The 13620-nt window shown below is 56.0% G+C and overlaps 6 protein-coding genes across 6 annotated transcripts; 2 read left to right on the forward strand and 4 right to left on the reverse strand.

The window, feature by feature from the left end:
* Positions 1-29: 29 nt before the first annotated feature.
* On the forward strand, positions 30-2648 carry ATEG_06975 (Pet127 family protein; the record flags this gene model as incomplete). The annotated part of the gene is made up of 5 exons (XM_001209661.1): positions 30-230; positions 339-614; positions 667-832; positions 882-945; positions 1001-2648. 5 exons carry the CDS (start codon positions 30-32, stop codon positions 2646-2648), a joined length of 2355 nt encoding a protein of 784 aa, XP_001209661.1.
* Positions 2649-3605: 957 nt separating this feature from the next.
* Positions 3606-7610, reverse strand: ATEG_06976 (uncharacterized protein; the record flags this gene model as incomplete). Its single annotated transcript, XM_001209662.1, has 1 exon — positions 3606-7610. One exon carries the CDS (start codon positions 7608-7610, stop codon positions 3606-3608), a length of 4005 nt encoding a protein of 1334 aa, XP_001209662.1.
* Positions 7611-9259: 1649 nt separating this feature from the next.
* ATEG_06977 (uncharacterized protein) lies at positions 9260-9834 on the reverse strand (the record flags this gene model as incomplete). The annotated part of the gene is made up of 2 exons (XM_001209663.1): positions 9260-9646; positions 9742-9834. 2 exons carry the CDS (start codon positions 9832-9834, stop codon positions 9260-9262), a joined length of 480 nt encoding a protein of 159 aa, XP_001209663.1.
* A 294-nt stretch (positions 9835-10128) lies between these two features.
* On the forward strand, positions 10129-10923 carry his3 (imidazoleglycerol-phosphate dehydratase HIS3; the record flags this gene model as incomplete). The annotated part of the gene is made up of 2 exons (XM_001209664.1): positions 10129-10447; positions 10508-10923. The coding sequence occupies 2 exons, from the start codon at positions 10129-10131 to the stop codon at positions 10921-10923; spliced, it is 735 nt and encodes a 244-aa protein (XP_001209664.1).
* A 160-nt stretch (positions 10924-11083) lies between these two features.
* Positions 11084-11797, reverse strand: ATEG_06979 (uncharacterized protein; the record flags this gene model as incomplete). Its single annotated transcript, XM_001209665.1, has 2 exons — positions 11084-11400; positions 11455-11797. The coding sequence occupies 2 exons, from the start codon at positions 11795-11797 to the stop codon at positions 11084-11086; spliced, it is 660 nt and encodes a 219-aa protein (XP_001209665.1).
* A 1032-nt stretch (positions 11798-12829) lies between these two features.
* Positions 12830-13558, reverse strand: ATEG_06980 (uncharacterized protein; the record flags this gene model as incomplete). The annotated part of the gene is made up of 2 exons (XM_001209666.1): positions 12830-13468; positions 13529-13558. The coding sequence occupies 2 exons, from the start codon at positions 13556-13558 to the stop codon at positions 12830-12832; spliced, it is 669 nt and encodes a 222-aa protein (XP_001209666.1).
* Positions 13559-13620: the final 62 nt, after the last annotated feature.

Here is a 13620-nt window from a genome sequence, read left to right on the forward strand (position 1 = left end):
CGAGAACGGCTCTATACAACCTGGCCTGAATGTTCCGGACCTCTCTGCGGTCTGTTTCAGACCCTCTCCGCGAACATGTCTGCTTGTTCTGTCTAGCGCAGCGTTTCGGAGCTCCCAACGGCCTCCGCAACTTCACCACTTCGTCCGCCGCGCGCTCCCAGGCCCATCCCAAAAAGGCCGAGGATGCCGCGTCGCGTGCCATCGCGGAAGGGTTCAAGTCTCTGGGCAAGGTACGATTTTCCAAAATGCCTCGATTCTGTCTCGTCGCGTTGCGCGAATCTGCCAGTCTAGAAATTCTCCCTACATCGGTCGTCGCTAACTCGCTCACGCATGTGTAGACTCCTCCAGGGCCGCCGAATCGAGAAAAGAGAGGCCGATCCCCAGATGCGCGTTCGAAAAGTCACGACAAGGATGGCGAGAAACAGAATTCCAAATCCTCCACGGCAGATCATGACGCTACGGCCGATCAGGAATCCAAGGGGAAACCACGTAAAGCCACCCAAAAAGCGCGGAAGGTCGCCGTCAAACGGGTCCGGAGAGCATTGTCCAAGGAACGGAAATCGAAACGGCCGTCCAAACCTGTGCCACACGAGGTGACTGAATCTCAAGAATCGGTGAGTTTCGTGTTATGCTACTCTTTGGATCGCCTCTGCTAAACAGGTCCAGTCGGCGCGAATCCAATCATCCCTCCAGAACATCGTTTCACAGCTCCCCGGAGAAAAACACTCGACCAAATCTGATCGAGAGAATCCCAAAAACCTACCATTTGTGATGGGCTCGGTACACGCCAAGGATTCTGGCAGCCTTGGGATTCAAGGCCTACATTTGAAGCGTATGTCTCCTGGGGACACTATCAAAATTGATGCTAACGGTTACGCTAGCGTTGGATATCGAAAGACCGCCAGTCCCTCAGCTCTCCTTTGGCTTGGAAAGGGTTTTGTTCAAGTGAGCTCGCTCTTCCCATAGGTCTTTCGTTCATAAAACAGCTAACATGCCTTAGTCCCGGTGTCTACCATCTTCGCGACCCTCGATCTCGTGTCTTCAACTTCGATCCTTATCTGGGATCGATTATGCCCGTTACCGAGTTCGATTTCGCCGCACTGAAGGAATACATCACATCCTCCAAGGATGACACGTTACGGGACATTGCCCGGAAGGAGAAGAAGAAGTACATGGGTTCCTCGTCGAGCATGACATCAGTTCTCTCGCACTTCCATTATCTGCTCTCGTCCTGGCGAGGAATTGACATCCGCACTATGTCGCAGGGGTTCCCCGATAAACTGCGTACCTTTACGCGGCTGCTGCGGTCCCCCTCTGCCATGTTCCTCCGATACCAAGACGGAGTCTACGCCATCGATGCAGACAAGGAATTCGATACGGCCAACATCCTCATGAATTTGGGGAAGTCTATGGAAAAGCTTCTCACACTACCGAAAGAAGATTTCGAGCGGTACAGACGCTCGAGCACCAACAAGATCTCCCCGGAGGAGGAACAGGCTGTGCCTGAAGCCTACCACTATTCCACGCTAGGCGACTTCATCATGCGATCCCAACTAGACGCGTATGACCCACGACTACCTGGGACGGGCATGTTCGACCTGAAGACCCGAGCCGTCGTGTCTATCCGAATGGATGCGCGCAATTTCGAGCAGGGCCTTGGATACGAGATCCGGGACCGATTCGGGGCATACGAGTCGTACGAGCGCGAATTTTACGACATGATTCGGGCTGCGTTCTTAAAATACTCGCTCCAGGTGCGCATCGGCAGAATGGATGGCATCTTCGTCGCCTTCCACAACATCGAGCGTATCTTCGGCTTCCAGTACGTCAGCCTGCCGGAGATGGACCTCGCACTACACGGCCAGAGCGACACCTCCCTAGGCGACGCCGAGTTTCGTCTCAGCCTCGCGCTCTGGAACAAGATCCTCGACAAGGCCACGGAAAAGTTCCCCAAGAGGTCTCTGCGTCTCCATTTCGAGACCCGCGACGCCCAGACCCCATTTATGTACATCTTCGCGGAGCCCGTCACCGACGATGAGATCCAGGCCATCCAAACCAAGAACCAGGCCGAGATCGACGCCTACCAGCGCCGCATCCTCAACCTCTCCCACGAAGACCAGAGCACCCCCTCCGACACCACGCCCGGCAGCACCATCCGGTCCCACATCCCCGAAAACCCCAGCACAGCCGCTGCGAAGTCCTCTTCAGCCACAGAAACGCCTCAACCCGCCGAAACCACGGACGAGACCGACACCGCGGAGGACTCCGCCCTGTCCAGCTCCGAACCAGACTCCACCGGCCGACAAGAACCAGACTACAGCAAGGAGCTCCTCGCGATGACCCTGGTGGTCAAGAACAAAGTCAACGGCCGCTACGTAGAGCGGCCGGCGGACTTCTCCGCGACGGACCAGTGGCAGATCGAATACGAAGTCAACGAGCTGCAGGGCAAACAGGCGTACTCGCTGTACACGGCGTGCCAGAAACGGCGCGAGAAGGCCCTCGCCGGCCGCGGCGAAGACGAGACCGAGGTCGCCAATAACGTGTACATTCGTCGGCTGCGCGATATCAGCAAGCAGGGTCGCAAGTTCCGCCAGAATGAGGAGAAGCTCGATAAGGAGAAGGGTGTCGTTGTGTTGGGGGATTCATAGCCTCCTCCCGTCGGCGCGATCCTTGACCGGGAATCACACTCGTCTACCTAGCATATCATACAACGCATCCTGCTGGACGGACAGCTTCAAGATTGTCCGGGCATACCTGTTTTGTCTTGTCCTGTACTTATAGATACCAACCGCTCTGATAGAGTTCCCTGTGTATAATATCATATAGATCCTATTCATACCCTTTGCACTCGGCTTCGGATTTTGCATGGTTACTCCGCTTCTTTTCTGAGGCTGTTATATGTTTCGTTGGGCGTGAGGTTTTGATAGACCAGCCTTGTCTTTATTTAATACATCTTTTACACTCCTACATACGTGCTCTCAAGTCCAGTGTCATAGTGTCTCAATGTAAGCTCTCATTCGATATTCTATGACATTAACAATTAGACATCAGTCGATCAATGAAGTAGCCAGGGTAGAAAAGAAAGTATCCGACAGATTGTACAGGGTACCTCAAGGTACCAACAACCAACCACCCATCCCAGTGAAAGCGAGCTGAAACAAACGCCACCTCAATCCGGTGCACCAAGTCGAACAAGGGTTCGAACCCAATGAAGGAAAAGAAACAAAGAAAGGAGCCAAGACCGTCCAGGTCTCAGCATATCGACACCGGCCAGAGAAAGAAAGATATGAACGCCAGCGGGACTCCAACCAAAGATAGAATATAAAGAAAATGAAGATATGCGCTGTAAATCAAGACAGGAGACGGACTGTTGTCTCCGGGTATGTGGTGGTATGTATGGAGACGACAGGTGATTTTGGTACGAAGTGTAATAACAGAGGAAACAAAACCCAAGGAGCTGGGCCCACTGCGAATCGAGGTCGTTTCGACTAGCGAAGACCAAAAAATATGTATGTATGGATGCGTGTGTATGTATTGTGTGTGATGTAGGAATCATGAATCATCCCCGAGGAACTCCCTTCGCTGGCGACTCGGGAGTGGCTAGGCTACCGGAAGTCCCCGAGGTCAAGCTTGGGCGGCGACCAGTTCAGTTGTGGCGGGCGGTCGTTCGAGACGCACACGGCGCCCGATCTCATCTTCTCCATCTTGCGGCGCTCTCTCGCGGCTCCCCCGCTCAGAAAGCCCCGCAGGGTCGACGATGCCGCGCCGTACGTACTCCGGGAGCTCGCCGCCGTTCCGGTGCTGGTTGACACGGTGCTTGAGCTGCGCGCACTGCGGACGCTGCTGGTTTTGTTGACGGCGGAAGGCATTGCTGGCACGGGCGCGGGAAATCGAGACGACGGTGCACCCGACGAGGCGTACTCGGAGGGTAGGACGGATGACGAATGCTGCAGGAACGGCGCGGTCTGAGGCCGTTCTTTAAGCTGGGATTCAATGTTGTTGTCCGCGTCGAGGCGGGAGAAAATCTCCAGATGACTGCTCTGGGTTGGCTCGCGAGGGGCTTCGCGTGGAGCTTCGTGTGGAGCTTCGCGAGGAGGCTCGGGACTCTCAGGCGAGGTTGAAGAGTCCGTTGGAGAGCTGCTCTGGACTTCGTCGGTGGATACAGTGACTTCGTACTTTAGGTTATCCAACATAGTCCCGAGGCTTGCTGCCGTGGCAGGGCGTCCGTCGCTGCAAGCATCATCACCCTCGACAGCATCGTCTACGCCGTTGGCCAGGTTGTAGTTGCGGAACAGATATCGTCGCAGACGGGCAACCTCGCCGTCCCACTTTTGGGTTAAAGAGCGAATAATTGCATCGATGTCCTGGGTCAGGAGAGGCGACGAGTCGGCGGACGACAGACTCGAGGGCACGGAGGCGTTCGCCCGAATAAGGCCGGAAGGAGGGGCGGGTTTGGTCACCTTGTTCCCAACAGCCATCTGTTTCACATTCATTGCAACATGTAATGAGCGGCGGAGAGAGCTGGTAGCCGTACTCTGCGTGTGGCTCAGTTCACGCTTGACGCTTTCAATCTCTCGTCGAACCTTTTCCAAGGACCGGACCCGGTCGGAATTCATGCAAGAGAGACTCAGGAGCGACTTATTCCGCTGCAGTCCATTGACCAAGACAGTAAACGACTGTAGGTTGATATCGTTGTTCTCACAGTGGACTTCACGCAGACAATCGTTTTCTTCCAGGACGGAGGCCAAGGTATTCGCGCCCTGAAGGCCTAGTTTCTGATGCTCGATCCTCAACACCCGCAAAGACTTGTTCTTTTTCAGACCAGTCAAAGCTAGATTGAGACCGATTCCAAACCGGGCCACATCCAGATGTGCGCTCTCTCCGCTGATATCCAAGTCCACAAGCGTCTCATTCTCCTCAAACATTAACTGCAGAGACTTGCACGTCTCCGGCCCGGCGTCATACGGCAGAGACGCCTTGGAGATATCCAGACACTGTAAGGAGCGGTTCTTCCGCAGCGCCTCGACGAGTTCCTGGAATTGCTCCTCTTTCTTGAAGTCAATCATCCGCATCGACAGGTGGGTCGGAGCCTTGTTCTTGGCGATTGCGTCGAAGAGAAAAGAGCATCCCTGATCCAGCCGGTTCTCATTGACGTGCAGATGCAGGTTGCGAGGTGTCTCGACTGCAGACAAGGAATGGAGAAAGATCGCCACGTCCTGCCCTGTCAGACAGCACTGGTCGAGTCGTACCACCTGCAATCGTCGGGAACGATCGCTCGCTAAATAGGTAGCGATTGCGTCCACCGTCTCGCGATTGACCGCCGTTTGGCTCAGCGACAGTTCTTCGAGTCGCCAATTGAAGAGGGTCTCTGCCGTGATGAGCGCTTCGGCGCCGGACGTTCGCGAGATGCGGGACAGGTCGAGTTTCTTGATCTGGGTGAAGTAGCCGAGATATTGCTGTAGGAGGTCGGGATACAGCCGCCCCTGGACGCCCGAGATATTGATTGCCTCGAGCGTCGACGCCTGTGCAATAGTCGTCGACAGGAGCAGGTCGATGTCATGGACTGACAGGCCGCAGTTTCCGACTTCTAGCGCCCGCAGATGGCTCCCTCGTTGCGAGGCTGCATCTACCAGGTAATCGAGATCCGAGTCACCCAGCTTAATTCCATTCAGCACGACCCAGTCGACGCTGGTGAGCTCCCGCCGGCAGATCGGGAAGATTGCCTCGGGGATCCCACAACCGGGATCATGGCTTTCACTATCGGACTTGGGCGTTCTGGTCAAGGTGTAGGAAAAATCCAGACGCCGAAGCCACTTGCTCTTCAGCGTCAAGGCGCGCACCTCTTGTGACAGGACGGATAGATTCTCCTGGCCGGGGATGCGGATTGGAGCCCCGGCACGGCTCAATAGCATGTCCTTGTCCAAACCGTGAACATCCCGGACGGCCTGGAGCGCATCCAAGCAGACCCCACTAAAGGAAATCGACCGAAACGACTCGTTGTAGCGCAACGCTCGCATGACCGCGATTAGCTCCAGAGCCGTGTATTTCTGTCGGTTGGGGGAAGCGGGAGGCAGGAGTCGGAAGCATGGCGCATCGTCACAGTCCACGTCAATCGTATAACGGATGTTCGAGGTGTCAATGTCGTAACTGGCAGAATAGGCAACCAGGGTTCGATCGAAGCAGCCGTAGTCTTCATCTAGGTCCACCGGCGGAAAGTTGGAGTCGTTGTCCAGATCGCGGGGGACGAGGAAATCGTAGGGCTGTCGTATCCACAAAGGCCGTAAGAACTCGGTCTGCTGCCTTAGCCAGAAGGCGATCTCCAGCGAGTGTACCGAAGCCAAGAACACCGAAAATGGCTTCTGGAGAGGTACTCGAAAGGTCAGGTGTAGGCTGTCGTCGCCCCACTCCATCGACAGACAGGTCAGATTCATCAGTCCAAAAGAAGTGGCCGCATCGAGGTCGCTCAACGACACCACCGACGCGCGACTTGACATCTTCTGCAGAGGAATCAGATGCATTTTGTGAGAGCCCAACGCGAGATAGCATCCGGTGGGCGACAGCTTGGTCAGGTCGTCCGACGACGCCCGCGTCGGGGACTTGCTGGAAGCCATCTGGATCACACGGAACATGCGAAAGGTCTCGGGATCATAGTCTCGTTCGTACTCCAGCATCCGGACCGCATACTCAACCGACTTCCGGTCGAAGGGCAGGGGGTCGGACGTTCGAATGAGCTCGGCCGCGGAACGGATACCCACCATCCACAGGTTCAGTTCTTGGAAATCCGGGGTCTGCATCTGGATAAAGGCGGCCTTATGCGCCCGTTCGTCCAGGTAGGCGACTTCCACGGTGGACGACGGTCGTCCGTCGTCGAGCATGTACACCGCCACAATGCTGTTGAGGGGGATTCCCGCCGCGGGGTCCCCGGGCGCCGCCAGCTGCTGATCATGAAGCGAGCTAATGGAAGCCACTGACTGGCGATTCCCGGCGGCGCGAGCGAACGAGGGTGGAATGGAGGGGAAAGCCTCGGCGGCTTTGCTTTGGTTCTTGAAACGGACCAGATGCGTATCGGTCAGGACGAGATACTGGCTCTTCTTTCGCCACATGCCGCCGGTGGTCTGGATCTCCCCGTGGTGCAGAATGATGGAACCGATGCCGGGGCGCGCATCGACATCGTCATCGTCCAGGGTTGGAGAGGTTTTGGCGCGACCCAGGGCCTTTTCGTCGTCATCCAGGGAGTGGAGGGAACGCAAGGAGCCAAAGACGGAGGCGCGTTTCTTCTGCATGGATTTGCGGCGAGGACGGGGGCCTTCCAAGGCGGCGGACATGGCCGTTACACCGACCGTGGACTCGGAATCGGCGGTGCCGGGACGGCGGAGGCCATGAGAGGCGGAGGCGGCCCTCGGAGGGCTCGCATTGCGACCGCCAAAGAAGCCGGAATTGCGACGGTTCCTCTTTCTGAGGACATGGACATCATCCGAGGGGGAGCGATCATGGGTGGTGGTTTTGGTGGTGGTGGAGATGGCGGGACTTGACAAGGACGAGGTGGTGACCGATGGACTGAAGACACTGAAACTCTTTCTCCGCTCTTTCTTCCCCCGGCTTTCGGCCATGACGGATGGGAGGAAGAAGAGAAGATGCTAGAAGGAGGCGAGGGCGGAAGGGCGTTGCGGGAAGAAGCTGGTGATCACATCGACGCCCTGGAATTATGGAGTTATAGGGATGGAGACTTGAAGGGGGGGAAGAAGAGGAGGTCAGCAAGGACGACAAGAGAAAAAGAGAGAAGACGATACGATAAGGGAGGAGAAGAATTATGCGGCCGGGGGAGATTATTTTTGGCGAGGGGAGCTTAGAGAGGTGGAGAAGGCGACAGAAACACTAGACGGGAGAGGCTTAGGAGGATCGAGAGGTGAAACATACAGGCGACTTGTCTGCCGGGGCCATGAGCGTGCTGTCGTGGAGATGGGGAGCGGTAATGAGCGAGGGAGAGGTCAATTGAAGGGACAGGAGCAATATAATCGACGAGGGCGAGAGAGATGGAGACCAAAGAGGGACAGGCAAAAAATGTATGGGGTAGTAGTATCAAATTGTCGAACTGTCACGCCAACGCGGCACACAAATGAGAGACGAGGATCCACAGGCGATGAGGAGCCGGAGTACGTGGAAGGTTGCAGAAACCCTTGTCGAGGATGCGGAGGGGCAGATTGAAGCAATTGGGAAGCGACCGGAAGGGGAAGAGGTGAGGCTGAAAGCGGAGGAATCAAACAACAACGGGGTAGTTATGTGGAAAGGAGCGAGGGTGTCAGAATGAAATCATTCGATGAGTGAAAGAGAGGAAGTAAAGTAAAGAAAGAAAGATGATGTCAGTGCCGGAAGCAGCCAGAGAATCTCCGCAGATCCAGACAGGGAGGCCGATTGGGTCAGGGGAGAGGTTCGGATGATTTGATTCTTCCTTCCGCATGCATCTGATTATTATTATTTTATTATGATTCTGATAGCGATCATCCGATCATCAACCCTAATCATACATCTCGCCACGTCCTTCCAACTATGGAGTCCTACCTAACTAGGTACCTGTAGTTATCTAAGGACTCCATATGTACAAGTACTCCATATAAACTACCTACTCCGTACTTTGTATGATCCCCCTGATCGTCTATGAAACACAGCCGATCCGGTGGATCTCGTCGCCTGTCGATTCTTCTTCTCGTGAAAAATCCATCTCAAACACTAACGGCTCCACCGCCCCAGTGCAGGATGCCACTACGGAGTTTCCCTACACCCTATGGATATTATTATGGCGCCATGATTTACGGGAAATGAATGGCATCGATATACTCAATTCAAATACACCGTGACACCGGAACATAATCTGCCTACCTATGTACGGGAGTACCTTAATATCCGATCAAAGCACGATAGTACATATAGTACATCAGACGAATAAATCACCCGAACCACGGATCCTTCCAATAGCTCACATCCTCCCGGACATGAACCTCACGATCGACGCACAACAACGATTCTCCCTTCGGAACCGAGATCCATCGATCCATCCTCTGCCCAGGTAGGCAATCTCCACACGGCACTGCAAACTTTCACAGCGCCACCGATAGTCAGGAACAGCCGCCATCACAGCCTCACTGCTCATCGCGAACCAAACCAGCGGTTCAGCAGGAAAACAGTACTCCGCAGGTGCTCCGTAGTTAGCTACCTATTAGGATCTACAAGCCACAGGCCGGTAGACGCTATCGAGTCTACCCTATTCCAGACTATTCCCATATCTCGCCGCGCGCTGCGCCTGCACTCGCTCTGCGCGTTTCGTCTTCCGCACCAGATCAATGTAGTCGTTCACCCGGCGCTCTGCCCAGATACACCCGCCCAGCGTCATGGCCGCAATCTGCAGGAACACCTTGAACTGCGGCGTGAGCGGCCGGTAGACCCGCGCCGTCGGCGACAGCCACTCCGAGAAGCCCTCAAGCGGCCGGTGGAAGAAGCGCGCCCGCAGCGCGTCTTTCGAGAACGGTGAAGGTCGGTGTGGCGGAGATGTCGGGGATGACGATGGTGCAGGTGGCGCAGCCGGCGGCGAGAATTTAAAGGGGTGTGGGAGAATCAGGATCATATGGGCGAGGATCGAGACGGAGCCGAACTAGACGGGCTGCATTAGTGCTCGGTGTCGTCTGAATTTTGGGCATGTCCGAGGGACTCGGCCATAGCAAGGCAACTGGCTGGTACATCACATACCCGGAAGGCTCCCGCAAGGAACCCGTAGACCGCCTCGGTGGTGATCTGGTCCGGGGGCTCGATGTCCTGTTTCTGGTTGGAGGGGGGAGGCATCGTGCCCAGTTCTCAAATTCAGGTAAAACACATGAATTGTACTCCGAAGGACGTAGTTGTCGACACTATTGCATGGTGATACTCGATACTCCGCGGAATGACGCATGCCGGATCAACCATGCTCCATGTCCGAACCGTACCGCTGGTATTTCCGATACGCAAAAATCATCCCGCCGACGTCGAGTAAAGAAAGATACCAATCACATCACCATCATTAGATTCACACCTCTTCTACACTCAATTCCTCTCTACGACCCTCACTACCTCGCCCCGCCTAACCCTGAACCCACCACAATGCCGCTCCCTCCCCGCACCGCCTCCATCTCGCGCGTCACCAACGAGACCAAGATCCAGGTCTCGCTCTCGCTGGACGGCGGCGTGCTCCCTCCCTACGAGCCGTCAGCGCACTTCCCCGCCCCCGAAGACCCCCAGGAAGCCGAGGCGGCGCAGCGCGGCATCGTGCCGCCCAAGGACGCCGGGCATGCAACACAGTTCACGCCCACGCAGCAGATCACCGTGAGCACGGGCATCGGGTTCCTGGACCACATGCTGCACGCGCTGGCGAAGCATTCGGGGATGAGTTTGGCCATTCGCGCCAAGGGTGATTTGTACAGTGCGTCCCCCTCTACAAAAAACCTTCACCCCGGCAGAACGGCAAGCTGATAAGTTGTAGTTGACGACCACCACACGACGGAAGATACGTTCCTCGCGCTCGGCGACGCCTTCACGAAAGCGCTGGGCGCGCGGCAGTCGCTGGCGCGATTCGGGCGTGGCGACGCGCCTCTCGACGAGGCCCTGTCGTGGGCGGTCATTGACCTGTCCAGCCGGCCGTGGGCGGTGATCAACCTCGGGTTCCGGCGAGAGAAGATCGGCGACCTCAGCACGGAGATGATCACGCACGGGTTGCAGAGCTTTGCGCAGGCGGCCGGCGTCACGCTGCATGTCGGGTGCACGTACGGCGACAACGACCACCACCGCGCGGAGAGCGCGTTCAAGGCGCTGGCCGTGGCGATCCGCGCAGCATGCACGCGGCGTGTGGCCGGCGAGGTGGGCGCGGGCGACGTGGTGAGCACCAAGGGGGTTTTGTAAATAGGTGCATATAAAAGGAGAAGGGTAGTAGGAATGATGATGAATATGAATACGGATGCTCAACATCGTTCATTTTATCCTACCGTGCTATGCTATGCTATGCTATGCTCAAGCCTGTGACGCCCGCGCCACGAGCCTGCGGAGTAACTCCAAGGGAAAATCAAGCAGTCTTCACGCCCAAGGCCTGTACCGCCCGCTGCCAGTACGCCTTGCGGTCCTCGTTCGCCTCCGTGCCCACACAATCCGTGATATACTGGCGCCAGCCGGCCTCAGACCCGGACTGCAACTGCTTGCGCACGGCGTCGGTGCACTGCGTCGTGAGGAACCAGGCGCCAGACGCAAAATCATACCGCTCATCAGCCAGCAACAGATTCAGCACCTCGGCGGGCTTATCCGCAACCGGGGCCAGCTTCTCCGCCAGCGCGGGGATCGACTCGGCGTATTTCTTGTTGAAGGCGGGGGACTGCATATTGCGGGCTACAGCTGTCAGCTTTCAGACTGCAAAAATTAAGGCAAGAGTGGAAAACGTACTCCCCTGCCCCGGCACACCGGGACTTTTGTTCTTGTTGTAGCGAAACTCGACGCTTTCAAAGGCGATGAGGCCGATCACAGCGGCCTGTTCGGCGGGCGAGGTGATCTTGTAGGTCTGGAAGGCTTTGGCGATGTTGGGCGCGGCCTGTTGGGCGGTGGCGCACTCGTCCGGAACCTGTACATTGGCGCAGGACTTGGAGCTCGGAGCGATGGCTTCGATCTGCTGGGCGGAGATGTTGACCTGTTGGGCGATGCTGCCATGGTGCAGGGATGAGAGTGGGATTGCGTTGGCGAGGGGGAGGGCGGCGAGCCCGATGGCGTGGAGAAGGATGGCGGTCTTCATGTTGGTGTTGGTGTTGGTGTTGGAATAGTAGAGTGAACGAGGGATGAGGGGTTTGTATGAAGGAGAGGTGAGATATAAATACCGTAGCCTGTACGGTCTATGTCGTCCAAGGGAATGATAGTGGCGACAATGAAGACAAACGAAGGAATGCGAGAAAGAGAGCAAGAGAGAATGACTCAAGGCTGGTAATAATAAAGAGTCCAACGACCTTCTCACAAGGGGCCTTTATACACGGTCACATAGCTGGCCGTGGAGACGAGGCTAGCATACCTTGGGCACCTCCCATCCGACGATCGGTGGCCATTGGCATTCAGAATACGCGCTTTGTCACTCGGGCTTTTGGCCACCGTTTCAGATTCTCCCGTCAGATTGGACAGCAGATTGGAAAGCAGGCCGGTGTCTTTGACGGGGACTGGATCATTGGGGACTGTTCGTCAGCCTGAAACCCCGGAAAGCTTCTTTGTCCGGATTCTGCCAGTAAGCGATGCCGATTGGGGACTACACACCCCCTCCCTTACGGCGATCAGCGCTTCAGCCCTTACAAAGTACCTCACTTACGATCAACTTTAGCAAAACTCTTCATCTTGTATTATTTGCAGGCACTCCAGTCCGCCCCGGGCTCCTGGATGTGCCATCCCTCCATGGGTAAGTCTATGTGTATCAAGAAAGAAAGGGGAATTAAAGCCATATGGGGAACCCGACAGAAGCGAAAACACAGTAAAAAGGTCGTATATCGAAACACCAGAGATCTCAAATGGAACGGTACTCAGGTACAGATCCAAGTCATCTTGCCAAAAAGAAAAGAATGGGGGAGAAAAATGTACGAGAAAGCAGTTGCCCCCAGAAGCGCTTCTGTGGAACCTGTTCCCAGAACGCCATGCATGCACGTCAAATCAGAATACCCGAACAGAGCAACTCACACTTGCGAAGAACTCGCAAATTCGCGGTAACAAAATCAAATCCGAAAGTCAGAGTTCGTATCAGGACATGGACGCCCGCCAAGCACACATAACAAAATGGAAAGGCCACCGCTTAGTCGCGGCGGCTGTAGAGTTCGTACGACGTCTCGACCGCCCCGGCTTCTTCGTCCTTGAAGCTGACGCGACGGAGGAGCGTGGGCATCGCGCGCCGAGAGCCGCGGGACGGAGACGACAGTCGGGGCATGGAGATGAAGGACGGCAGCTTCGCGTAGCGGTAGCGGTACTTCGATCCCCAGACCATCAGTCGACCGTACGAGCACCACAGGCAGTATCCGACGGTCCCTGCCAGCAGGAACCCAAGGAAGGTCAGGAATATCCAGTGCTGTCCCATCCAGAAGATGAGCCGGGCGTCTTTGCCGTGCCAGCTGTTGCCGACGTGGTGGGTGAAGAAACTCCAGCTGAATTTGTTGTATTCATCGGGCATGAGGATGCGGACGCGACTCGACTCGTTCGGCATCTCGCTCATGTACTGTTTCCAGATGACCGACAGAAACAATGGGCCCGTCGAGTACATCACCGTGATGTAGGGGAGCAGCCAGCTGCGGTCATAGGACTGTAACACTTCAATCACGCGAAGGAAGAACGGGTGTTGCGGGACAGACCCCATGGCATCGTTCGAGATACCCGTGGGGGCCGTGCGGCGCACCCAGGCGGGGTATGCGAGCAGAGGATCCAGCCGACGGTTGCAGCCCTGTCGCATTGTTAGTATGATAGTGCCTCCGTTTCCTGGGGTTCGTGGGGATGGACCTACGTCGTCAAGATCAATGTAGGGTGCCACCATAGTGAGCCCAACACAAAGTAACGGAATCTAGTCGGGCGCGCTGAATGGGGGTATTTGTAGCC

The sequence above is a fragment of the Aspergillus terreus genome, genomic scaffold (assembly GCF_000149615.1).
Source record: "Aspergillus terreus NIH2624 scaffold_10 genomic scaffold, whole genome shotgun sequence".
In the NCBI taxonomy this organism is placed as follows: domain Eukaryota; kingdom Fungi; phylum Ascomycota; class Eurotiomycetes; order Eurotiales; family Aspergillaceae; genus Aspergillus; species Aspergillus terreus.